General features: G+C 32.5%; 1 protein-coding gene across 4 annotated transcripts in view; it reads left to right on the forward strand.

The window, feature by feature from the left end:
* The window catches only part of KIAA0825, a 399,846-nt gene that overhangs the window by 107,320 nt on the left and 266,164 nt on the right, over nucleotides 1-26,362 (forward strand). For all 4 annotated transcript variants that reach the window (XM_079146011.1, XM_079146010.1, XM_079146013.1 and 1 more), the window contains 7 exons: nucleotides 541-702; nucleotides 10,092-10,186; nucleotides 13,113-13,340; nucleotides 14,535-14,800; nucleotides 16,064-16,214; nucleotides 20,466-20,656; nucleotides 23,410-23,592. In XM_079146011.1, the coding sequence (XP_079002137.1) occupies nucleotides 541-702; nucleotides 10,092-10,186; nucleotides 13,113-13,340; nucleotides 14,535-14,800; nucleotides 16,064-16,214; nucleotides 20,466-20,656; nucleotides 23,410-23,592 (1,276 nt within the window). The remainder of the gene's footprint in view (nucleotides 1-540; nucleotides 703-10,091; nucleotides 10,187-13,112; nucleotides 13,341-14,534; nucleotides 14,801-16,063; nucleotides 16,215-20,465; nucleotides 20,657-23,409; nucleotides 23,593-26,362) is intronic.

Raw genomic sequence — 26,362 nt, forward strand, 5'->3', positions numbered from 1 at the left:
TTATAGATTTACTCTGATTTCACCAAATAACCCCAATAATGTCCTTTATAACAAAACTAAGATGTTGATCATGTGTTGACTTTCGTTGTCAGATCTTTTGAGGCTTATTTAGACTAGAACATTTCATAGATTTTTTGTTTCCTGACCCCACACTTAAAGAGAACATATCATCTATCTTGTAGAATATTCCTCAATTTGAGTTTGTCTGATATTTCCTCATGACTATATTCAAGTTATTCTAGATTTTAAAACATAACATTGTATAAGATGTAATTTCATAACAACAAATCACATCCTTGTTTATAACTCTTAAGAATGAACCTAATTGCCGTATTTGCATCAAACAGAATATTTATCTCCAACTTCCCAGAAGAAAGGACTTTCCTAGGAGATTTTATATGTGTTTCTTAATGAACAAATTTGTTTTAATTATGGAGTGTCTTGTTAGTTTGGATGGTTTATGGAACCATATAGATTGTTCTAATATTTACTGAGCTAACAAACAAAATGTTCAACAGTATTGATCTTCTCTTTCCACAGTTACTCCTGAATGCCCACGGACAGGAAGAAACCTTTCCCTTTCCTTAGATGAACTCAAATTCTTATCATACCTTATAAAATCTTTTTTGAAGCTAGAAAATGATGTTCAGGAGCTGTTTGAAGAAATGTTTTTATTGTTTAAGATGTCCAGGAATGCTTCAGGTAATATGCTCTTTTATTTAAATCTTTAACTCTATGATTTCTCTGTTTTTGCTTCCTACCACTTTGAATCTGTACCACTATTTGGAAAAAATACGTGGTAAAATTCTTGAGTTCAACTTCAGTATAGTGCACACCAAGGATTGCATTTTTATCTTTAGTAGATGGCAAACTCCTTAGTTCAGATTAACCAAGTTGTGTCTGGATAACTGTCTACAGTTAAAATCAGATTGATTCCCTCCCTCAAAACACACACCTGGTCTATGGAAAGAATAAGCATACTACTAGGGCCAGATGCACTAGTAGCCAGATGATCTTGAGTAAAACATTTAGTCTCCTTTGACCTCAGTTTTCTCATTTTCAAAATAATCATGGAGAATTACCTTTATTTTCTGTTTGTTTTCTTTTAGAATTAGATGCTTGAGATTCCAAAGTATTATATAGGGTTGTGAGGATTAAATGACTTAGTGAATAAAGTACTTAAAGAAATGTCTAGCATATAAGCTAGCAATATATTTGAGTTGTTGAAAATAGTAATTACAAATACCATGTGGTTTCAGGTTTAGTTAGTCTTAGCAAAATCCCTTCGAAGAATGTTTGTTGAAATAGTGTTTCTAACATTATAGAATTCAAAGACATGATAGTGAAGGTACATTCTCTGTTGTCATATCTATATTTATAGATTTCATTTTTATCAGAATGGAACATATCAATCTAGGGACAATGATTCCATCTGTAAAACAGAATGAAGGAAGCAAGGGATTAACAAAAAATCTGAAAATTTCAACCCCAAAGCCCAGTTTCTTAATTAAAAAAACTTAAAGGTTATAAGCATATTGAGCAAGTTAAATGTATTTATTTATTTACTTTGCCTTAGGTAAAGACATTAGAAAAATTATAGGGTCGAATTTGTTTTATATTAAGTTGTTCCTGGCTTTCTGTGTTTCAGGTTAAGTGTAGGTAGCACTCTTACAATACAAATAATCAAATCACTATTAGTCCTTTTTCTTTTTTCTTTTTTTAATGATTTTTTTAGATGTTGATGGACCTGTATTTTATTCATTTAATTTATATGTGGTGCTGAGAACCAAACCCAGTGCCTCATACACGCTAGGCAAGCGCTCTGCCACTGATCTACAACTCCAGCCCCGAGTCCTTTTTCTAACTGTAATGAAATACCTGATGCTGGATAATTTATAAACAAAAGAGGTTTATTTAGTATCCAGTTTTCTAAGACCAAAAGTCCTAAAGATATGGTGTTGGCTCTGGTAAGAGCTCTCCTAATTGTACCACCTCATAGCAGATAGCATCACATTGGCAAGAGCTCAAGCAAAAGAAAGAGATCATATTGCCGGACAGAAAACCAAAAAGACAAGATGATCCAGTCTTGCTCTTTTTATAACAACCTTCTCACAAAAACTCAAGAGTGCCAAGATAACTACCTTGATCCCTTCCAGGAGCCATGCTTCAATGACCTCCCACTAGTCTGCATCTCTTATAGATTCTACAACCTTTATACTACCACACTGAGGACTAATTTTCCAACACATGAACCCTTGCAGAATAGACTCAAACCATATTCAAATTGTACTAACCACTTTTCCAAATATGGAGCTAATTTTAAGAAAACTGAGGTAGATTATAGATTTGTGAAATTGACAAAAAATAAAACTGAAGACAAAAATATGAATTTCAGTTAAAGAAAGAATGAAAAAGGTAGGTTTAATTGATACATTATTGCCTTGAAAAGTTGACATTTGGTGTTGGTACTCATTGCATCATGCCTGGCTAAGATCAGGCACTTCTTATCCACCTTTCTAGTTGATCTTTTATGAAGTATACATTAAAAAATAGAATGAACTCCAAAACATATAGGTGCCTACCAATTGTGAGTCATCTTGATTTTGTCCTAGATCAGTACCTTGAAAATTTGTGTCATTTCTGAGAACTTTATTATTCTTAAGGGTAGCATAATTCACAATCGAAGTTGTATGTGAGAAGTATTATAAAGCTATAAAATGACATGGTTGAGAACTGAAGCAAAAATTTAAAATGTTGATTTCAGAGAAAAAGAAGAAAAAGAAAGAGCTTGTTTAACTACATTAGATTACAATCAAGCAATGTGTAGACTTGCAAATTCTGAATATCCGAAAGCAATAGTTAATATTTTTGAAAAAAATTATATATTTGCTACGAAGCAAATATATAATTACGCCATAATATACTGTCTTACCCCAAATTTTGTCATGATAAAAGCAGTATGGCAGACAACAGCAACTTCAATATCACATTAATAATAGTGTACTATACAAACACACTTGTGGATTATCAAAAACAGCATGTAGAAGGAATTTTGGATGGCAGGTATAAGAAATGATGGGGGAAAAATAGGAGCACCTTGGATTAGACAAAGGGGAATGAAGGAAGGGAGGGGGGAGTGGGAATAGGAAAGATAGTAGAATGAATCAGACATTACTATCCTATGTGCATATATGATTACACAACCAATGTAATTCTACATCATGTACAACCAGAAGAATGAGAAGTTATACTCCATATATGTATAATATATCAAAATATATTATACTATCATGTATAACTAATAAGAATAAATAAAAAATACTTAAAAAGAAATGACAGGACTAGAACACCCTCTTATGAGATGTATTTTCTTCAATGTTTAAATTTGTAGTTTTTGTAATAAAGCCAAGATTGATTTAATCTGACACAACTTTATGGAAATGCTTCTCTGAGAAGAATGATCTTAAGGGAAATTGTCAAGAAATATCTCAAATATTTTATCCAGTGTATTCAAGTTAATCAGTTCTTATCAAAGGCATTGGTTTCTTAAATCAGGAAGAACATTACTGATGGTTAATGATTTGCTTAAAAATCTTTTGACAGAGAGAGTGAGAAAAAAAGAGAACAAGTCATTTGGTTTTTTTGTATATTTGTTTTGACTGGAGCATATTTTGTTAACTTGGAAAAAGTTTCCTACCATGGCTATGTAACTTAAAAAATTTGATGAAATAAAGATTTTTTCTTCATTTTTCAGATGTTTTACAAACATACTTAACAGGTATATTTAGCATCACATAGAGAAAATACAAGATGATTAACCAAATATTTTACTTTCTAGTTTGATATTTACTATAATATTGTAGGCATAGCCACAATGGCAGCTCTTCTAGTAATTAGAATGTGAACAAGAGTTTTTGTAGATACAAAAGAAATACTTTCAGAGAAAGAAATTTAGTCATTATATGTATTTGCTTTTATTTGGTCATGATTTGATGGCTAATTTCATCATTTTAGAGAACAAAAGGACATTATTTGACTGTTAATGTGCCTTATTGCATTTCGTTTAAGTGATGGTATTTTATGGACTGGCTTGGGGTTTGATTTATGGGGCATTTCTAATGTTCCTTCAGAATAAAGTTGTTCTTTGGGCAGTTCCTCAATTTTTCCAAAGGTGGCATCTGAGATTTATCTAAACCAGGAGGTTTCTTGGTCCTCGTTTTTCTTTAGCCCCAGCAATGACAAAGCGCAATGGCTGCTTCAATTGGATGTAAGAAGAACACTTAGGGTTTGTCTCAGAAGAATCAAAGATTTCAGATCTTCTGAAAGATTGTTTGTACTCTTAGGGGGTCTTAAGAGGGGTCAAATGGCTTCTAAGAGTTCCTTAGCTAGATGGTTAAGGGATTGTATTAGGGAGGCGTATGTAGTTAAGGTAAAGAGGCTCCTAGGGTTTGTAAAGCTCATTACTCTAGGACTTTAGCTGTTTCTTGGGCAGAGAGGTCGAAGGCTTCCACATTGGAAATTTGCAAGGTGGCCACCTGGGCTTCTCTTCATACTTTTTCATGGTATTATCTCTTGGATGTAGTCTCTTCTACAGATTCAGCTTTTGGTGGGAGGTTGCTTGTGAGCCAGAAAAGAACAGTGAAGAAAAGAAAGACTTGTAGTTCCCACTTAGAGCTGCCAACAAGGCAAGTTGCTTTGTAGTGCACACAATGGGAACCTAAGAAGACCAATTTGGGTGTGAAAGTGGATGTCACAGGGAAGTACTGCCAACCTGCACTCTCTATGAAAGAAAGAGGCAGTGTGGAAACTAACCAGCAGTGTAAAATGAACCACAGAGAACTCTGTAGGGGAAGCTGTTGAGCAGCTGGCACTCTTGTGACCCTCTGCTCTCTTCTGAGGTTCATAATCTAGGCATGCTCTTAAAGAAACCATGTTGATCGCATGCAAATAACTGATGAGTCCAAAAATGGACTATCCTCTCTAGACAATAACAAGTGTATAGAATTTTAAATATATTTTAAAATATATACTATAATTCCCCATGTGTTCACAGAGCTCATAAAGTTTTATACTGCCAAAATTTAAAATTGACCATTTTGAATTCCAAAGAAATACAAAAATGCCACAATTTATTAAAATAATGAGAGATCTTATTCTGAGGATTTCAGTGTTATTAGTCTTGCCTAAAAATAATCCCTTTTGCTTTTCTGTAAAAGATTAAGCTTTAAAAATATTTTTAATGTTTTTGGGGGAATATATTTTAAAAGTTATCATAATTACTTGATTATTCATTTTTTTCTCTCACTCTAAAATTGTGCACCGAGAAGAGAAATCTTGGAAAGCTTATCTTTTTTTCTTACTCATCTTGAAAATAGGCAGATGGTTTATATAAACATCTGAGCACATTACATTTAGTGAATAAACATAATGTATTTGGGAGTGAAATGATAAATACAAGATAATTAACTTTTTCCTAAAACTTAAACCATAGCTACACAATGGCAGATAGTTATTTCGAAAAAGAGAACTGCAAAGTGTATACTTGAAACTAGTGTCATTTCACTGGATAAGTACCTTTTAGTAACTAACTATACAAAGGATTCCTGAAAGTATAGTCTTGACAAGTACCTTTTAAATAAACTAGTTTCATGAGCTATCTCTAGAAAAGTAAAGTGACATTAGGAATCTAAGCGTTTTCCCTTCATGTCAATAACAACATGATCTTTATTATTTTTTCTTATTTAAAAATGGTTGTTACATAGAACTAAATGCATATTGTAAAACTTTTGAACAGGACAAAAGGGTAAATGGTGGAGTTTATGTCTTTTCCACTTTGCTTGCCTAGTTTGCCTTTTCAGAGGCAACTACTTAATATCTCCAGGTTTTAATGACAAAATTTTACCATACTGTGCAAATGTGCTTTTAGCAATTCAGAAAACCTAGAGACAACTAATTCTTTCTAACAGCTGTATAGTTTTCCACTGGTCTATGTTTCATAATTTAATGAGCTGTTCATTAATGAATATTTAGAGTTTTTTCTTTATTGACTACCACAAATAATGACAAATAAATTTCCTTGAACTATGTCTTACATGTACAGAAGTATCTGAAGGATAAACTTCTAAAGTGGAAATGTCAAGCAAAAAGTTTTGGTCATAAAGAGGATGAAAAGATAGGCAACAAACTAAAAAAATTGTAAAACATATGAAAAAGAACTTGTTTTCAAAATATGCAAAGAACTCTTAAAATCCACCAAGAAAACATATAACACATTTTAAAAATGCATAAAATATCTTAATAGACAACTCAACAGAAGATATATAGATGGTAAATAGAAGTCGGAAAAGATACTCAGTATCACATGTCATTAGGGAAATGTAAATAAAAACATGACACACCTCTACACCTATTAGAATGACTATTATCCAAAATGCTAACATCACCAAATTCTGACAAGGATGTGGAGTGACAAGAACTCTCACTCATTGCTGTTAGAAATGCAATATCGTACTGCCTCTTTGTAAGACAATTTGGCAGTATCTTACAAAGCTAAACATAGCATTACCATATGATCTAGCAATTGCACTCCTAGGTATTTATCCAAATGATATGAAAACTTAACGTCCACACAAAAACCTGCATACAAATGTTTGTAGCAGTTTTATTCATAATTGCCCAAACTTGGAAGCAACCAAGAAATTCTTCAATAGGTAAATAGATTTAAAAAAAAAAAAACAACTGTGGTATGTCAATACAATGGAATATTATTAATCAATAAAAAGAAATAAGATGTCAAGTCATGAGAAGACATGTATGAAACTTAAACATGTATTGTTAAGTAAAAAAATCCAATCTGAAAAGGCTCTATGCTATTCGATTCCAACTATATGACATGCAAAAAGCAAAACTGTAGAGACGGGGTAGAAAGTCAAAGGGGTAGAAGGTAGTTTGTAGAGGGAAAAATGGGTGTCAGGGGTAGAAGAGAGGAGAGGAGAGATACAGAGGTAATGCAGAGGGTATTCTTAGAGCAGTGAAATTATTCCATGTGATACAGTAATGGTGGCTACCTGACACTGTGTTTGGCAAGACCCATAGAATTGCACAACACAAAGAGTAAATCCTAATGTAAACTGTGAAGTTTAGTTAGTAATAATATTTCAGTATTGGTTTCTTGGCTTAGTTGTAACAAATGTACTACATCATTGCCAGATGTTAACAATAAGAGAAACTGAGCACATGAAAACTTCTTGTATATTCTGCTCAAGTTTTCTATAAATCTGAAATTTATCTAAAAAATAAAGTTGACTTCTAAACGAATATTTTGAGGACAATTACTAAATCAGTTTGTTAAACCTATTTTTACTTATAATGATATTTTGTAGTGCAGAATTATTTTATGGCTTTTGCTGTTTGTGTCCTAAGCCTTCTCTGTATGACTCTTTTTAAAAAATATTCCATATTTTATTTTAATAGGCTTATGTTTTTATTTTTCTTTATTTAAAAATCTGTGAGTAATGTGGATTTTGGTTCAATGTTAGAACTGATCTTATTTATAACACCATCTTCTTGAAATTATCAAACAATAACCATAAGAAAAAGCATTTTAGGAAAGGTACTGGAGTCTAAATTAGAACACAGTATATTCCATGCTTGTATAATTATGTCAAAATGGATTCTACTGTCATGTATAATTAGAAAGAACCAATAAAAAGAAAAGGAAGACAAAGCATTTTAGGTTAAATGGTATAACACTGAGTTAAAACCTTCTCTATGCTACGATGTGTCTTGGGAAATGGAACGGCATTCATGAGTAAGCTTTATAGGAGGACCTGAGAGTCCCAAAAGTGTGTGTGTGCACTCATGACACATGTATGCACATATACCTGCCATCACAGTGTATCTTTGTATGGAGTGTTCTGTAACTTTAAGTAAATTCTCAGAAGTGTTTACAAATCCAAAAACAATTAAGAAATATTAGAATTGGGGAAAACTTTTCCTCAGAATAGATAAGCTCTCATGAAATTCCCCAAAAGGGTTATTGTGTTAGTTGGCTTTGTATCACTAAAATGAAATACCTGAGTAATCAAGTTATAAGGACGACAGGTTTATTTTGGCTCACAGAGGTTTCAGTCCATGGTTACATGACCCTGTTGCCTTTGGGCCAGTGGAGCACAGTACATCACCATGGGGAGTGCGTGGTGGAGAAGGCTGCTCACTTCATAGCACCTGGGAAGCAAACAGAGAGGAGAAGGCTGGGATCCTAAAAGCCCCTTCAAGGGTACACTCCAACTCACCTAACTTCCTTCCACTAGGCCCCCTCTTAATGATGTCATCACCTCACAATGGTACCACAGGTTAGGGTCCAAGCCTTAACAGATGGTCCTTGGGGAACATCCGAACCATAGCTGTGCTGTTGTTGCCTACCAAATAGAATATTTACCTTCAGTGCACCTGGTGTGGATGAATACTGAAACTAACTTTAACATCAGAACAAAATGGTTTTATTTCTGTTAACTGGATCCCTTTCCTTTTTACCTCTCCTTCCCTTCCTTCCCGTCCTTCCTTTTTTTCTTTTTTCTTTTCTTCATTGTTTTTTTTTTTCAGTGTGGGGAATTGAACCTCAGTTCTCTCACATCTAGACAAAGGCTCAATCATTGAGCTACATCTGCAGCTGTGAATTGTATTCCTTAGATATCATTCACAAATAAGTTCATTGAAACCACATTTGGGGAAAAACACTCATCTACTAGATGACTTTATTGGTCATAATCCCTACTAACAAAATAAACTAAATTTTGAAATTTGCTTTGCCCAGGGAATATGAAGAAATTGATTCTTAAACTTTCTGGTAAATTAGAAAAAAGAAAAATTATATCATATTATATAATTTATCATTATGTACTCAGTCTAAGCAACAAAAATTAAATTACTCATATTGATTCAAATTATCATTAATGTAACCTTAATGGAAAAAAATGGGAAGATTTCTTTTTGGAGTGTTTATTCATTACATTTTTGTAGGTCTTTTTTCCCCCATGGAAAATATTTCCTTAGTTACAAAAAATAAAAGTTGAGGATATATATCCATTTAAGGATTATTTCTTGTCTTCTCCAGTGTTTGTGCTTTTCAAATTAATCATTAATATAGTTATTAGGGTATGTTTTTTCTGATAAGTTCATGTTCATGTATTTTTTTCTTTGTTTTAATTTAGCATGCCATGGCACACCACCTTTTTTTTTTTCTTTTGTTTCAGTACTGAGAATTGAACCTAGAAACAATTTACACTGAGTTACATCCCCAACCCTTTTTGATTTAATTTAATTTTTTTTTATTTGGAAAGATTTGCTGATTAGTTGGCCTCTAATTTACCATTCTCCTCCCTTAGCCTCTTGAGTAACTGGGATTACAGGTGTGGGCCACCATGCCTGGTATACCTCCCAGTTTTTAAATGTTGTACCTTAGAATTTAACTTTTTATTTTAATTTTTTTTAGAATTTGACTTTTTAAATGAACAGGGAATTATGTTTATTTTCAAGTCTTAATTTATCCTATGTTGTCAACATGAAGGTGAACTAGTGACAAAAGCATCTTTTTTTTTTGCAGACTATATATGCATATGTATCAAATATAAATATAACTAGCATATACATTTCTTCAACTTGTATATGAAAAGGACTCTATATTATCTTGATCCTGTCCTTACTAACATGGTAGTATCTTGTTGACTATATTCCTTGTATATTGATATGTATGTTTGCTTAATATGTATGTATGTATGTATGATGGATAAAGTTTTTTCACGTAATTTTAATTTGACTCTCTTAATTACATCTAGTATTTTTGTTGTTTTGTTTTATCTTGTTTTTTGGTACCAGGGATTGAACCCAGGAGTGCTTTACCATTGAGCTATATCCCTGCCACCCCCTCCTCCTTTTTTTTTTTTTTTTTGAGACAGGGTCTTACTACTTACCTGAAACTGACCTCAAACTTCAGATCCTCTGGCCTCAGCCTTCCTACTCACAAATGCCATCACTTCTGGTGTTCTTTTCAAATGTTTGCTTTTTTGTCTGTTTTCTTTCCTATTGCTTAGGAATTGTGGAGAGATCCAATAGAGAAATTGTAATAGAAAAACCTAAAGTAAATAAAACCAGTATTCCTTCAGAGCAATTGCTACCAGGAAAAGAGGTAAGAAACTTTTTAGTCATACATAATATTATCATCCTATGTCTGTGATTCCATTATGAATCTAAACATCTTTTGAATTTTACTCTTTACCACTACAAAGGAATTTCTGATTGAAAGTTGACTTGTAAGTTTTTGACAGTTTTTGAGTAGGGCTACTGTTCTTTTGCACAATCTGTTCCATGGGTGAAGTAGGGGGATGGAAGTCAAGAGATCTTTGTTCCCATCCTGACTCAAGGTCTGCATTTCGAGAATATGAGCTGTAAATAATTGTTGAAAGTTGAGAAAATGCAGATTTAAAAAGGAAAGGAAATAACAATTCGATCTGGTCACTTATGTTTGTGCACACAACCTATGCTTGTTTATTCTCAATATCCATTACCATTCTTCTGCTCTTGTTTTTGTAGAGAATTACATCTGCCAGATTCCTTTGCTTTCAGAAATTAGGAAAGCAAAGGGAACATCTGGCCAATTAAAGGCATCAATAGAAGATTGGAGTGTGGTATTAGCAGAAAACCAGTGTGCCTCACCCCCTCACTTTCCCTTCCTCTCTCCCAGGACCTCTGGCAGTGGCATTGACTCCTTTAGCTCCTCCCTTGACCCTACTCCTACCAAGCAGCCCTCCCTGTACATGATTCAGGTTACACAAAGCAGTTCTGCCTTGGGTTTAGCTTCCGCTGGCAGTCCAGGATCTAGTTTATTATAGCACCATCCTCTTTCTTTGTTCCTCCAGTCCTAGTGTTGATTGTGGCTTCCTCCTCTATTAATATCTGTTGTGCTTCACAGCCCACATTTGGCTACTCAAATCTTACATCATCTAGATAACCAGTACCCTACATTAAATTCTTTCTTTTGAAATACCTTGAGTGTTTTCTGTTTTCTCAATGAATCCTGATTTATATACAAGGTAAATATTTCAGAAAGCAAAAGAATGGATTTTTTTTAAACAATGTCAACCTAGAAGGCAAGGGAAATAATGACAATTCAAAGTTATACATTATGCCTTAACCAGAAATCAAAATTAGTACTAAGAAATTAATATTAGTAAAAGCTAGGGATTCAGCAGATACCTAATTTGTGCACAGAAAAGGATGCCACATAATTCTCATCCCCCTTGGATCAATTGTTAAATGTTTTTGTTCTAACTGGAATTGGGGTGATGCCAAATATCATGTGAGAAGAGTAGAGATAGCAAATGATCTTCCGTGAAAATAAATAGACTTTTAGAAGGTTTCAGTTTTCTTTTTAATAGTGACTATTAATGTGCTTTTTTCCCCCCTAAATTTTGATGAGAAAATTTAAATGAACTGACATAGTATAGTCACATACAAATAATCATGGGAAAAGATAATCACCACTGCATCCAAAAAATGGGGGAAAATGTCACTATAGTAGCAACAATTAATGGCCATTTTTAGCAGAACATATTTCCTTAAATGAATTAATGAATGATTTCAGTGAATAGATATGCCCTAATGGGGAAACAAAAATTACAGCTTTAATTGTTTCTTTTCATTTTAATGGAGATGGGTTCCTTTTTACATTTTTATCTTAAATGTATCCCAAGGAATTACTGTCATGGCAGAGGGATACACCATTCTACTTCTGAAGTTTTACTTATAAGAAAGGAAATTCTACACACTTAGTAGATTATCTATTAATTAATTTTATGCAAATATAAGAGTAGAGTTACATATTTCAGGCCTATGATGTTAAAGATCCAAATAAACTTTAGACTGACAAGTTCCATTACATAATCAGTATAGTGAGAATAAGACCCCATTTTTCTGATTATAGACAAGGAATTATAGAATTTTAGCTCTAGAAAATGAATCACCTTTATTATTTTGTACTGTATATATAAAATCATTGAATTAATGCTGAATGGGGCATACATACAAGAAAATTAAGCTAATAATCATAATTTCAGTAATTTCAAACTGAAAGAGACCATAGGTATAATCAAATTCCCTCTTTTATGTTTCTAACAAGGAACCTGAGATCAAGAAAGATAAGTAGTTCAGTCAGGGATATACAGCCCAGGGTCTTCTAAAGTTGGAGTAGATAACATGTTGCCATAAACAAGGTTACATTAAAATAAGGAGAGTTAATTCTAAGTGCAAGTTCAGCCTGCTAGTCATAATGCTGTTAGTACTTTAGAGAATGTTAGGGTACTTGGGGGAAATATACATTCATAAATATATTGCCATATGAGACACAGACCAAAAGAAAAAAGACAATACAGTCCCCGCAACCCCTCTGCTCCTCTCCCACACAGAGCAATGCAGATCATTTTAGTTCTTCATTTCCTGAAACAAATATAGCAGTGCCTACCACTAAATAAAATTAAAGAGACTAAATAAAATTTTAAGCCTGTGAAAATTTAGAAAGGTGCAGTAGTAGTTTTTCTCTGAAAAATTTATTTCTTTTTACTATTTTTTTGGCTTGTCTGGATTTCAGAGATTAAAAAAGAAATCAAAGATTGAATATTAAATACTGTTTTATGTTGCAATACTTGTTAACAATAAACTATAAAAAGACTGTAAAAATCTAATTAAACTTTATTAAATATATTGAATTTAAAGGTGGTTTTGTGTGATAAATTGTAAGCGTAGTTTTCAGTTCTCGTAAAGATGGTTTTATTGAACTATATTTAAGAGATTAAATTTTGAAAAAAGATTTTGATTAAATCCACTGATGAATTAAAATGAAATAAGAGTATATTACTATGTGTAAAGAATGTACATGTTTTCTGTATATTGCTATATTCACTAGGTAATATTTTTCAGATTGTAAGAATGGCTTGTGCAGTATATCAAAGAATACCTATATTCAATATGTTGAATAAAATTATTTTATATCTATAACAATAGAAATATTTGTTTCTAAAATTAAGATTAATATGACTTTAAATCAATTTATATTTCAGGTCACTTTACTAGATTTTGGCTGGAGGAATGCATTTAAAGTAGTGTCTCTTCCCATAGCACATTGTATAAAAATTACAGTTGAAGATTTTTCCACAAAAATTCTCCAACAGGAACAGAATGAAAAGTCTTCAGCTGTGAGCTATGCTATGAACCTTGTAAATGCCCAGCAAGTTTGGCAAGATAGCCACATGTTTCCTGAGGAGGAACAACCAAAGAAAATTGCAAAGGCAAGTATCAAATGAATTCCTTTTAAACTGCTGACAGGTATAATGGGATTTCTTTTCTTTCTTTCTTTTTTAATACAAGGCATTGCAACAGGAAACTTTAGATCAAATGGTGGCATTTCTTGTCAAGCTCTTGATACTTGACCCAATACCAGTTGTCTTCTCTGCTGTCTAGGGGACACTGCTACCTAAACCACTTATACCTCTTGATAGCTTTTTTGCTCCCTTGGTCTGAGGCAACCTAAAAGGAGCCTCTGTGACACCAGGGGAAACTGGGAAAACTTCCTGTTTTGGTTATATCCTTGAAGAACTCCAGGAGAAATTTAGGAGGTTAAAGGAGATATTGTCTGTCTATTCTTGGTTTGGGAAATTTTAAACTCTTTCTTTACACCTTATACCATTAGCATCAGACTGACTTCTTTGCCTGTGCTTTGAAAGTCATTGAACATTCTGAGAAAATAGGAAGTAGATAAATACAGTTACTTGGTGTTATTAGGTCCACAATGAGTTCAGCAGCCTATGTTGTGGATATTTTCAAGAATCCCTGATTGTGGTCTCATTCTGCTACTGAACCTTGAGGTTCCAGAACTTTCCCTAGGGAGTTCTATTGTCTGATTTGATGTGGAGGTAAGCTTTGCCTTCCTACCCACCATAGCTCCCTCTTCCATTAGAGTATATACATAATATATATTGAAAAGCCAGATATCACTTCTGAAAGTTGACTCTTTAGCTGTAAGAAGATGCAACATGAGATAGCTTCTGTTTCTTCTAGATTATTTAAATTAAACTGATATTTATATGTGATGTTTAATAAGATCATCTGTAGAAATTTAGAGAAAGAAAATTAGGGTAAGTTCAAAAATATTGTAAACATTAATATTAAGGGTACATATTTTCTAACTTTTATTAACTCCAAATAAAGGTATTGTCATGTAAAGCTAGTTCTTGAGTTTTTTATAATGTCTGGTAAGCATGATGTTTGAAGGTTTTATATATAGAGAGGCATCATTTTGGTATTTCCTTATTTGACATGAAACATTAACTTTCTACAACTGAGAAATTGATTATTATAAAGCTGTGTCATTATACTTATGTTTGATGCCAAATTCATTACTTAGGAATTTGGCTCCACTGTACATAAATTACATGGTGCTGTCAGAATACAAATAACTCAGCGCCACATTTATTTCTCCCTAGTTTTGTTCTGACATCATGGAAAAACTTGACACCATGCTTCCACTGGCTCTGGCATGCAGAGATGATTCTTTTCAGGAAATTAGAGCAAACTTGGTGGAGGCCTGTTGCAAAGTGGCAACAGCTGTCCTGGCAAGACTGCAAGAGCGAGGCAAGGAGGTTCCTTCCAAAGCACCCCTGAAAAACCTGCACATACTCCTCTCCACAGCAGTGTACATCTTCCAGCATTTCATGCACTATGATAATTTGATGAAAGAAACTACTAAGAAGTGAGTGTCAAATTAAGTTAATGACTATGCTTAAAGAAACATGTAAACTTTAGATATCACAGGAGTGAGAAAATTGACAAGGAGAATTATTATTTTCATTTTTCTTGACTAGGAAATGTCAAAAAGGTGAAATGTATTAAACTAGGTACATAGACAGTAAGAAAGTTCATCTCTATACAGACATACTCAAAAGAGCACATTGTTATGACATAATTAAATATACTCCTTCCATTTTGTAAGGCACATTATACCATCCACACTGTTCTTTGTCCACGTTTGTATTTATTTGTAAAATTTCACTTGTCTCTTATCTCTAAGCCTATGAGCTGTAAGGAGCTGCTGTAGAAAATAAATGCATCTTAATCTGTTCTAGTGACCAGTGTAAACATATTGCAGGACATCTATTTAGTAATAAACTATTTGTAATACTTAAAGACAAAACATCTACCAATCTTGATTCTCATGTATTAGGAGTCTAAAATATGATGTTTTTCATAGAGATAAAATTATCACAGGTATTATCACATGGTCTTTCTGGTTACACTTGTACAGAACTTAGCACAACACCTTGTAAAGGAAACATATGAACTTATCAGTTCAGTAGGACCCCAAGAATTTATTTGATATTCTTTATTCAGCCCTCACAGTCTCATAGTTATGAAAGAAAGCAGTGTACTCTAAATAGATAAAGACAAATGATATTTCTTTAATTTTCATAAATAGTCAGATGTTGCAATTCATACTTGAATTTATAAACAAAATGTGCCAGAAACACTTCATTTTTGTAGGATATTTTTAAACAGTTTATGAGATAACTGACATCTACAAAATTACAATTTTTTTAAAATAAAAAGAGTGTTTTTGTGGGATGTGTGATAGCTTTCTAAAAGTTGGTTCTGACAAGTGTATGTTGTTCTCTAGTAGTAACGATAACCTAATGCCTAAATAATACACTGATTTCTAATAATAGGCTTACAAAGAATATTTTTTGTTTTGAATGATGTATTGACAGTGCAGTTTATCTCAAGTTGAAGTGCATATTTGTAGAACAACAGATGTACGTTTTCAAAGGACTTGCAAAACAAAGACAGCTTTTTTTTTTTTTCTTTTTGGAAAGTGAATGTGGATGCAGACTTACTTCAGCATTAGGAGGAAATGAATGATTGATATCTAATAATCAAAACCACTTGTAGTGCTGGAGATTGTTGCCTCCTACTGCACAGGTCTTAAATCTCTGCCTCTTTGATCATTCCTTCTGAACAGACCCATATTCCTGGTGCCTGTCCAACGATATCAGGAATTCATCAACACTCTACAGTTTCAGGTTACGGACTACTGCGTCAGAGTTTGTGCTACAAGCATTTTACAGGATGCTGAGAGCCACCACTGGGATGACTACAAAGCTTTTTATGAGGTGTGAAGTTAAGTTTACTATCCCTTCCTTTTTACACAAATATGTTTTACTGCCTACCTGCTTTCTGGCTAATTAGAAACATGAGTTTGGCATTACTAACACATGAAGGCTGTTAAGATAATATTTTTTAAATATTGAATTTGTACTTAGCAAAAACACTGTTTTTAAAAACCTGAAATAAATTAGACATCAGAACTCTCCTTCTGCTTAAAAGTAAAAATAACTTAATTTGAGCTGCAATGTTGCAGTGCTATATAAGGTGTAATATAATGAGATACAATGAAAACTCAGAAAGATAACAAACAGCAAAAACCTGTAATATATCTTTTCCAAAGCAACCAGTTATGGGTATCCTTGCATTTTTTTCTTGTTATGTATTTCCATCTGTGTTTGATAAATACTTTTTATTAAGGAGCTTTATTCTTTATACTTATTTTTTCCCCTTCTCATTGTTCTTATGAGTGCACTTTAAGACCCATCTGATCATTTATAAATCATCTATTTTCATTTAGCCATATTTTGAAATCTCAAATTTCTCCAAACTGAAGTCTAATGAATCCTAGGGCAACCAGACCAAGGATCAATTAAAATTATTCATCAACTTTTATTAGTATTTTTCCCCTAGGCCCCACAGATTATATACAGATCACAATATTTGAAATTCCTTGAAGTTGATTTTAGGGAAGGGTGAAACATATATATTATCTTAACAAACGGTAATAGGAATTTTTTAAAAAATTTCAATAGCCAAGTTCAACTTTATAAGTTTTTCCATCTCAACTTTTTATCTGAATTAAAGTTTATGATTTTTGTTTTTCCTGATTATTCTAGCCATTATAGGGTATAAGAAAAACAGAGTGGAGTTTTGTTCAACTGTTATTCTTGTCAACTCCCTGGCACTGAAAGTTCTTGTGACTCCATTTATGCCTGAGTTATCATCATAAATGTTGCTACCACACAGAGGAACAGCTAATAAGAAGCTCTATTAAAGGACTTTCTACTTTTTCTAAGGCCATTTTATCTCTTCTTTAGAGGCCCTTCCCAGATAGTTTTTCTTTTTGCAAGAGCATCCATATAGGGTTTTCCAGGCCTGACATACTTCAAACAGTAGTGGTAGCAATGAGCAGAATGAGGGAAAAAAAGTGGTATGGTACAGCTGGTAGCCTGAGATAAGAATAAACGTATTGGTCTTCTCCTCTCCTGGCAGCCCACAGCCTCCTTATTTGCCTTGAGGTAAACAGAGAGGTTGAAAATGAATCCATCTCATGTTTCAAACTATTTCAGCATGTCAGGGTACTAATGACAATTTCACATGATATTTAGTGAAGAGCAGTTATCATCTCAGTATATGTTCAATACAGGGGTATTTTGTTTTATACAAATTGGAAACTAGAATAGTCATATAGTATAAATAATAAGTGGATGCATTGAGAACCCATTATTCAAGTTTCCAAGTATTAAAAAAAAAAAAAAAAGAAACAACCAAATTACCATGTAACATGCTGCTCTTAGGTCTTATGACAAGACTTTAACTTCAAAGACAGAAATAACGAGATAGTTACCCTGTGATTACATGGTACTGTAGCTTCCATATATTTACATGGTCAGTAGTTACAATTTAATTGCAGAGTTAGTGGTTGTTATTTTTTTCTCTGAAAAGTAAGATGATACCACTTTTCTATTTACCAAAAATAAGATTCTTCTAAAAATAGCAAAATTTAAACTGTTTTGACAAGTGGTGTACCTGACGTGGTTTTTATCTTGCTGGCTACACTCCTTTCTCCTCCTCTCCCTGTTACTCCGACTGATTCATGAAAAAGAACTAGCATGTTTTTAGCAGGCTGGTGTTGAAAGAAGATGATGCTGTCTGATTGGAGGCAAAGGATAGGACTGAGATCTCAGGGGAACTTATCACCATGTGCCGGGCATAGTAGAGAGATAGTAAAAGATATGGAACAATATTCACTCACGTTTTGTAATAACAAGTGAGCTCTAGATATGTTATTTCCATTCTCTAAACTGTTAGGTTGTAAAAATCAAAGATCAAAGAGTTAGGTATCTCTCTGATGAGATGCTGGTCAGATGGCACAATGGTTGTTCAGGTTACATGTTCAAAATTAAGCTTTTAGTAGAGTTGACATCTGCTCAATTTCAGAAACTTGTGTTTTCCAATAGTCAAAGAATAAAGAATTGTCTGTTCAAAGATAATATTGAGTGGCTTCTATAATAAAACCCAGCTGCTTGTTTCCTGATATATAATCTAAATAAAAGCTCACATCTGTTTACATTATAGTGGGTCTGCAAAAATAACAGATGTTTACTAGCAAAATACTTTTGAAATGACAACAAATGGGGAAACAGGTCAGAAAAAAGTAAATGAATCACATTTAGTTTAACGAAAACCCATGCACATATTGAAGTTGTATGCATTTTAAAAAGAATTGTTGAAACAAAGACCAGTTTGAATATTTTTTAAGTAAACATAAAGTTTTTGAAAAGTATTAAAAATGAACAAGTACTTCTTCATTTTTACGAGAAGGTATCTGTGTGCCCAAAGTTATCTTTATTTTCTCATTTATTACTAAAAGGAAGCTATTAAGGAGATTGGTTTTACATATTCTGAAAATTATGAGAAATACTATTGATCACATTATAAGCAGTCATTCATTGCCAAGGGGAAAGTTAGTATAAATTGTTCATGCTAGTCACTACATCAGCTGGGCTTAGTTTTGTTTTCATTTACATGCAACACAAAAAGTTTGAGAGAATCTACCTCTGACTCCTTAGTTTAAAAAGAATTCTTCATCATAGGACATATCACAAAGAAAGCATATGAAACCATTAATTTTGCTGCCTCACTATTAATTACATACGTATGTCTTTTTCTTAGGCAGTTTAGAAGTATGTCTAGTTAGGAAGTCAGAAGTCAGTAGTCTAAATCCCCTTTGGTTTGTACTTGACATTTTGGTGCCCAAATTACCTTCTTAGGGGAAAAAAAACCAATTCTACTCATTTATAAAAGCCATTTAAAAGTCAAAAGATAATAATTATAAAAATATTATCATCACAGTGACTGTAAAAGATTTTAATGACCAAAGTAACTACCAAAAGAAGACTATATTAAGAAAATACTTAAAGATGTATCTGCTTAGGAAATACTCAATTTTTGGTATAAGAGAACAGCAGCTATTTTTAAACAACTTTTTTAATATAAATAGTGGGCAAAGCATAAATTTTATGGCAAAGAGAATTACTTAGAGCTAAAATAGGAAAATTTACCAGTTTAAGTTTTTATATATTAACATAATAAGGATAATGTTTGAAGACTGCATCCTATACTTTATTTCAAATAATCTTTCGATATGATTTGAAGAAAATGAGGTCAACAACTAGCAAACCTCCCCAAGAGCATGTTACCTAATTAATACTTGCAAGTCACTTGGGGCTACCTTCTCCTTTCTGCCTGTTCCTCTTGGCCTGGACCACTGTGGGGTCTCCCTCTGCACTCAGGGAAAATTAAGTGCACAGAAGAAATCTGTTGAGGGATAGAAAAGAATGAGCATCTGGTCCCTTGGAAGTATGAAATGCCATAAAAATGCTAAGAAATGGTGAGACTATGTACCTAGGATTTTCAAAATCTTATTAAATTAGACTCTTTGGTATCCACTGCTAGTGTAGTACTGTTATTAAAATGCCATAGGTGAATAGCCTAATGTAATAATCTTTAGTAGTTATACATCCCACTTTGTTTCATGAATATCGATAAGATTATAGTGTTTATTTTATTCCTGTCATTTCTAATAATGTGAAATCTGATTTATAAAATTAACTCAATGATACAAATAGTCTCAGAAAGATACACCTTCATTAACAATTTAAACAGATTTTAGTTTTAGAAGAATCAGTCCATTATCTTAAACTACCTAGAACGACTTATTTAGCAACTACAAAGCTAACTGTTTCAAAGTAAATTTTAAACCATAGATCAGGAGTAGGTAAATCAAGGATATGCTAAGTTAAATGCTTGCAGTTTGGACTTGCACTAGAATATCTGCTCTTGTAATTGAAATAAAACATATGTTCCTTTGTCAATAAGGATGTTTAACATCTAGTCAAAAATCTTTCCTGGTCATCTAGTGTGTCAGACTCTCCAGCTATTTCCTTTCAGCCTGAACTAATTAGGTTCATAGGAAGTGAACTGACATTTTGGAAGATGTAATTCTATTGTTTAATGTGTGCTGATTTTGCCAGGGGAAAAGATGCTCCTTCTCACTCCAGATGTGGCATTATTTCTACTGGGCGCTTCATCATGATCTCTGGACCATTCTGCCCTCTAAGTTAGCCCAGGAGGTTCTGGCAGAAGTGCTGGAGAAATCTTTGGGTCTGCTGGCCTCCAGATATGCTCGGGCCCATCCCAGTTATAAGAGAACTCCACAGATAAGGTAATTGAAGTTCTGAAAACTACTACTTTTCAAGAAAACATATTTTTTAAGTCAGTATGATGCAGAATGTACTTCTGAATCTCATGACACAACTCCTTGTATATTTAACATGTTCCTAACATCTGAAAGGAAATTGTTTTCAATTCTTCTGGGGTATTTAAGTGGAAAGTAAAACTCAAATCAAAATAACTTTGGTCTTATTTCCTCTTAAAATTGCCTAAAGAACCCGTTTGTTTCTAAGAAATGATTCAAGATGTCTCGTAATCTAGGACACACACACACACACACACGTTAAAAAAGAGAGAAAATTAAGATCCTGAAATTGATAAAAAAAAAAGCAGCCATGCTGTGATGGAGCAATTAATTTGACTTTGAGCTTCTAGGCAACCAAGAGATTTTAGTGGTGGTGTTTTTAAACCCTTTAAATATAGAAGTTTGTCTTCATTAAGGAAACTACTTTTGTCTAGTAATTTTTCTTCTTAATATATTCCAATTCCCTGTTTCCTCTTTTCTTTATTTTATCTTTCCTCTTCACTATGTATTATTAAAAGCCAGTTAACAAAATGTGAAATCGCAGAAAATGAGGAGCACCAGTTACTAGGCTATAAGTTGAAGACTGAAATACAGTACAATTCTATGAGTTATCTAGGCAGTGAATTTATACAGATGACCTTACATGACAATAGTGATTTACGTGAACAGAAGTCTTTTGTTTTACAAATACTTTGTCTAATATGATTAAGATCTATCATTTAGGTACACTTTTTTTTTTTCCAGGCATATTTTAGGAGAAACCTATATACATTAGAAGCTCTTATTTATTTATTTTTTTGTCAGAGGAAATCATTTTCTGATCTTGTTTTTCTAAAGTATGTGACAATCTTAAGGGTGTTTAGGTCCTGCTACGGTGTTTCATAAATATAGTATTTTGCACAGGCTGTTTTGAATTATAGGCCAAGTGTTTTAAAAAATTGAACTCTGAATAGCAGGAAAATTCCTTCTGAGAGCAAAGAATTCCTTCATTTTTTTTTCTTTTGTAGTATGAATCACATTTGACTATGAGGTGGCAAGTCATTATGAGATATTTGTAAAATTAGTTTTACTGTTAGCTCATCAAACAGGTAGTATATTTAATTAATTAACTATACCATAGAGAATTTGATTTTCATTTTCTGGATGGTTGCATAAAAATGCCATGCAAAGCTAGATTTATTGCTTCTAGTTTTGATAAACAAAACATATTTTTATTTGAATGATTAATCCTAAATCATCATTATTGTGGAAATCAGATTATGTGTGTGTGTGTATGTGTGTGTATGTATCTTGGATTAGTCACTTAATTTAGTATTTAGGGAAAGTTAATATAAACTTACAATTATACCTTCTTAAAGGTTATTATTGATGCTTTTAGTATGCCATAGCCTACATATATAATATAACCAAAATCATATGTGTGATTTATATGTTACATATACATTTTTATGACATTTAAAAACATTTGTAGTTGTAGATGGACAGAATGCCTTTATTTTATTTTTTTTTATGTGGTGCTAAGGATCAAACCCAGTGCCTCACACAAGCTCGGCAAGTGCTCTGCCACTGAACTACAGCCCCAGCCCTAAGTTTTATATTAATATAGAAAAAATTATTATACATAATACATGATTCCTAAATATAATTTTTAAAAATCTCCAAATTTGTTTTTTAGCATTTAAAATTTCCATCTTGCATTGCTTCAGTTCTTAATTTAAAAGCAAAAAACAGAATATTAACTGAGGTCTGTTCAATACTAAAAAAAAAAAATACCTTTAAATGTATCACTGGGTTTCTACTAAAACTCAAGAAAGGGGAGGCAGGGATGGTGAGAGGAGTTAATAGGCATGGGGTATGGTAGGATAGGAGGAATAACTTCTAATGTTTTATAGCACATTGGGATATCTATGGTTGGCAACAATTAATTGACTATTTCAAAATACCTAGTAAGATTTTGAATGCTCTCAAAACAAAGAAATGATATATGTCTAAGGTGATAAGCCAATTACCCTTATTTAATTATTACATGTCATATTCATGTGTTGAAATGTCACACTGTATACCATAAATATGTATGACTACTCTGTCAATTTAAATGGATACATTAAAAATGTTTAAATTAAAAACTCATGAAAGATGGAAACAAAGAAATAGTTTTACAAATAAATAATACAGCACATTTTCCACAAATTTATTAGCACTAGAAATTTCTGAAAGTATAAGCATTTCCATTTGGCTTTCTTGTCATTTCTTCTTACCTCCCAGTTGCTGGGAGAACATGTTACCCCACATATTGTGACCTTTGACAGCTTAGACATGAATGAAGAGACTTGCTCTGCTATCAAACTTTCACCTGCTATGTATAGATGGCCAATAGCAAATTTTTCAGCTAGCTTCTCTTTTGCTCAGTGTAATTTACAGGACAGTTTCTTGAGTTTCTGGAATAGAATCTTGATAATGCAAAGTAAATGTCTTATAAAAAGCATTCCTAAAATACTATTATAGACCTTAACCATCCCTCACACAATGGTATTATAGAATGTATAATTCCAGAAACTCAAAAGGTATCTTTGATGCTTTCTGTTTTTGATCTCTGAAGCTCTAATATCTAAACAAATCTTTTTATTCTTACATATACTTGGTACAAGAGATATGAAGGAAAAGTATATATACCAAGCTGAAAGATTATTTTAACATGATTTTCCTTTTTTTCCCAATAGACTTGATGTGACAACAATTTTAATATGCACTGAGAACATGTTATGGTCAATTTGTACTTCGGTACAAAAACTTTTGAATCCTCATGAGTCTAAAGATGATAAAATTTTTAAAATTCATACCCATTGTAATAATCTGTTTACAACATTAGTCATTTTGACTTCACCATTAACAGAATTATATAGGTAAGTATCGTTTTTAACTATAATTATATATAAAATGATGTATTCAACAAAGCTATTTTTCATAGCACTTACTGAGTTATGTTAAGTAGCAACTAGAAATTTTCTGAAATACATTTTTAATGTTATGAATTGGGCCATTCTATTAAACTAACACCAACAGATAGGGGTTTCTCAATTCTCAAACTAATTTAGTCTTCCAATATGTATTATGTCTGTCTCTATTTATTGGTCAATCCCATTCAATTGATAAGCTTACAATTTAGTCAGAGTTTTTCAAGTTTTACTTTTTGAGTCATTTTAATGGGTTGATTATCTTAGTCATTGCTTGATATTCTGTGAAAAACAAAATATTTGCTTTTGGTTCACTTTAAAAATATGTTTCAATTTTATATAATTTGCTCTAATAAAAAATAAATTTTAGAAAATTGTTCTAAAATATGCCCAATTCTGAAAGAGACCTAATGGTGGCATACTTTGAATAAGTCTGCTGTAGATGTGCTTTTTTCTTCCCCCCAGTACTGGGGATTGAACCTAGGGACATTCTACCATTGAACCACATCCCCACTCCTGTTTATGCTTTATTTTGAGATAGGGTCTCACTAAGTTACCCAGGTTGGACTGAAGCCTCAGCCTCCTGCCTTAGCTTTCTGTGTAGTTGGATCATAGATGTGTACTACTAGATCTGCTGGATATGCATTTTTAATATTAGGCTTTAGTGTCTAAACTGATAATGGTAAGTGGAAATAAAAATGAGTAATTACATTGAAAAAAATGTTTAAAAATTTTACTTAGCTAAACAAATATGATTAAGAGAAATTAAAACTTTTGAACTACTTTTGATTTCTAGTTCATTTGATATAAGTTGGTAATATTATAGAAGAGGTTGGAATAGGTCTTATAATTAAAACCTTATTAATTTATTTAAATCCCCTAAAATTGTCCTTTTATAATGAAAGATTAGTAATTGTATGTTACTAGTTACTTGGATAATAAAAAATTTATGTAATATTTCTATTTAGTGACTAAACTAGTAAAGTGTTCCTTCCTGTAACACTCTGGTAAGAATGACATACAAATCTTGATTTTCCATGAATTTTAACTTTTGTGTCAGATATTCTAAGAGTAATTAACAATGTTGATTGCAATTTTCCTATAATTTTCACCTCCTCTTTCGCTATCAACAAAGCCATTGTTTACAGGTTGTTTCTTCTAGCAATCCAAGTTGAGAACTAATTTTAGAAATGGATAATTCAGAAAGGGGAAATAACAGATAAATTGCCGTAAGGTTGAGATTATATACATAATGCTTCATAATCATAAAAAGCTTAAGTCTAAAGCCCATAATAAGTCCTGGTAAACTAAACTGATTTACCATAGATGAAAAAAATTGCTATGCTCTTGGTTCAGTGGGTCAGTTCATCTAAGAGGAAGGCCCTGTGAAAATCAGGAACAAAGTTGACAAATTTCATGGATTTGTCATGGTGAGCAATATTGAATTTCATGGTTTGTCACAGATGAATTGAAAAATTTTAACCCCCCAATGCATTTGTAAAACAAATAAATTATTATCAGAGATTGCATACTTAAATAATAATAATAATGTAATATGTACACTCATTATTGTTAACCCATGACCTTTGATACATTGTTTAACAACTATGCAAGTACTCAAATCTCTGTGATTTGTGCATTAGATAGTACACTGTAACCTCATTCAGCAAATTTAAATTGCTAATTTCAATCAGGATTAGATTAATAACATTTTACATCAACCATTGCCTCTGGATTTTCTTAATAAAAACATAGATAGCTATATTGCTTTCAAGCATGAATAAAAATCTAGATATACTTGAATTCCTTTTAAATATTCCTCCATTCCAAAAATAAAAACACAAATTTTATCCTTTCATGTGGATTTAAATTGTTTTTCTAGAATATTCTAATCTTTGAGATATATTTTGCTTTTTGTTGACAGAAGAAATCTATAAGGTAGTGTGTTCTTTACTACTGGGGAAAAATATATGTATTTTGCAAAAGTCCTATTGACTTATTGAGCTTCTTTTCACAGCTGGAAAATAGGTCGTCATATTATTAGCATTGTAGAAAATTTTATCTCTATATTATATTGCAAAATTAAAACATGCTTCGAGGATTGGTAAATAGTAATAATCAGATGTTGATAATATTGAGTTTTTGTAAATTGTTGCTGCCATTTATTTTCCATGTGATATTTCTTTTTAGACGGTGACTATCTTTATTTCAAGATAAAGGGAATGTGCTTTCCTTTCTGAGCTTAGTGTAGGGCCATTAAATTCCCAGGGCAGGATTACATGATTTTAAAATCTTCTCAGGAAAAATGAAATGCGTTTGCAGAAAATGTGTGTTCTTTTTAAACTTGCCTTTGTAGATTTCTGTTAGTATGTTATAAAAGGAATGTTTTAGATTTGTCCTCCAGGGAAAGAGACCTAATGAAATATCCAGTATTTACTGTGTGTTCTCCACAATGCTTATCACTTGTAGTTCTTCTGTGAAGACAGTTAAACTGCATTCGAACTGCATTTGGAAGCTCCCTTTCATGCATATCCACATATCCACAGTTATTTGCCTCCTGTGTTGCACTTTACTTGAGTAGACTGTTAGTTTTAGCTTGTATATAGCGAGTTAAACATTAATTCCTAGAGGGATTTGGGGTGTGACTCAGTGGTATACCCAAGGTTTTGAGTTCAATTTCCAGCACCCATACCCCAAATTAATTCCTAAAGTTCTAGGT

Source organism: Sciurus vulgaris, assembly GCF_902686455.1.
Source record: "Sciurus vulgaris genome assembly, chromosome: 6".
Lineage (NCBI taxonomy): Eukaryota > Metazoa > Chordata > Mammalia > Rodentia > Sciuridae > Sciurus > Sciurus vulgaris.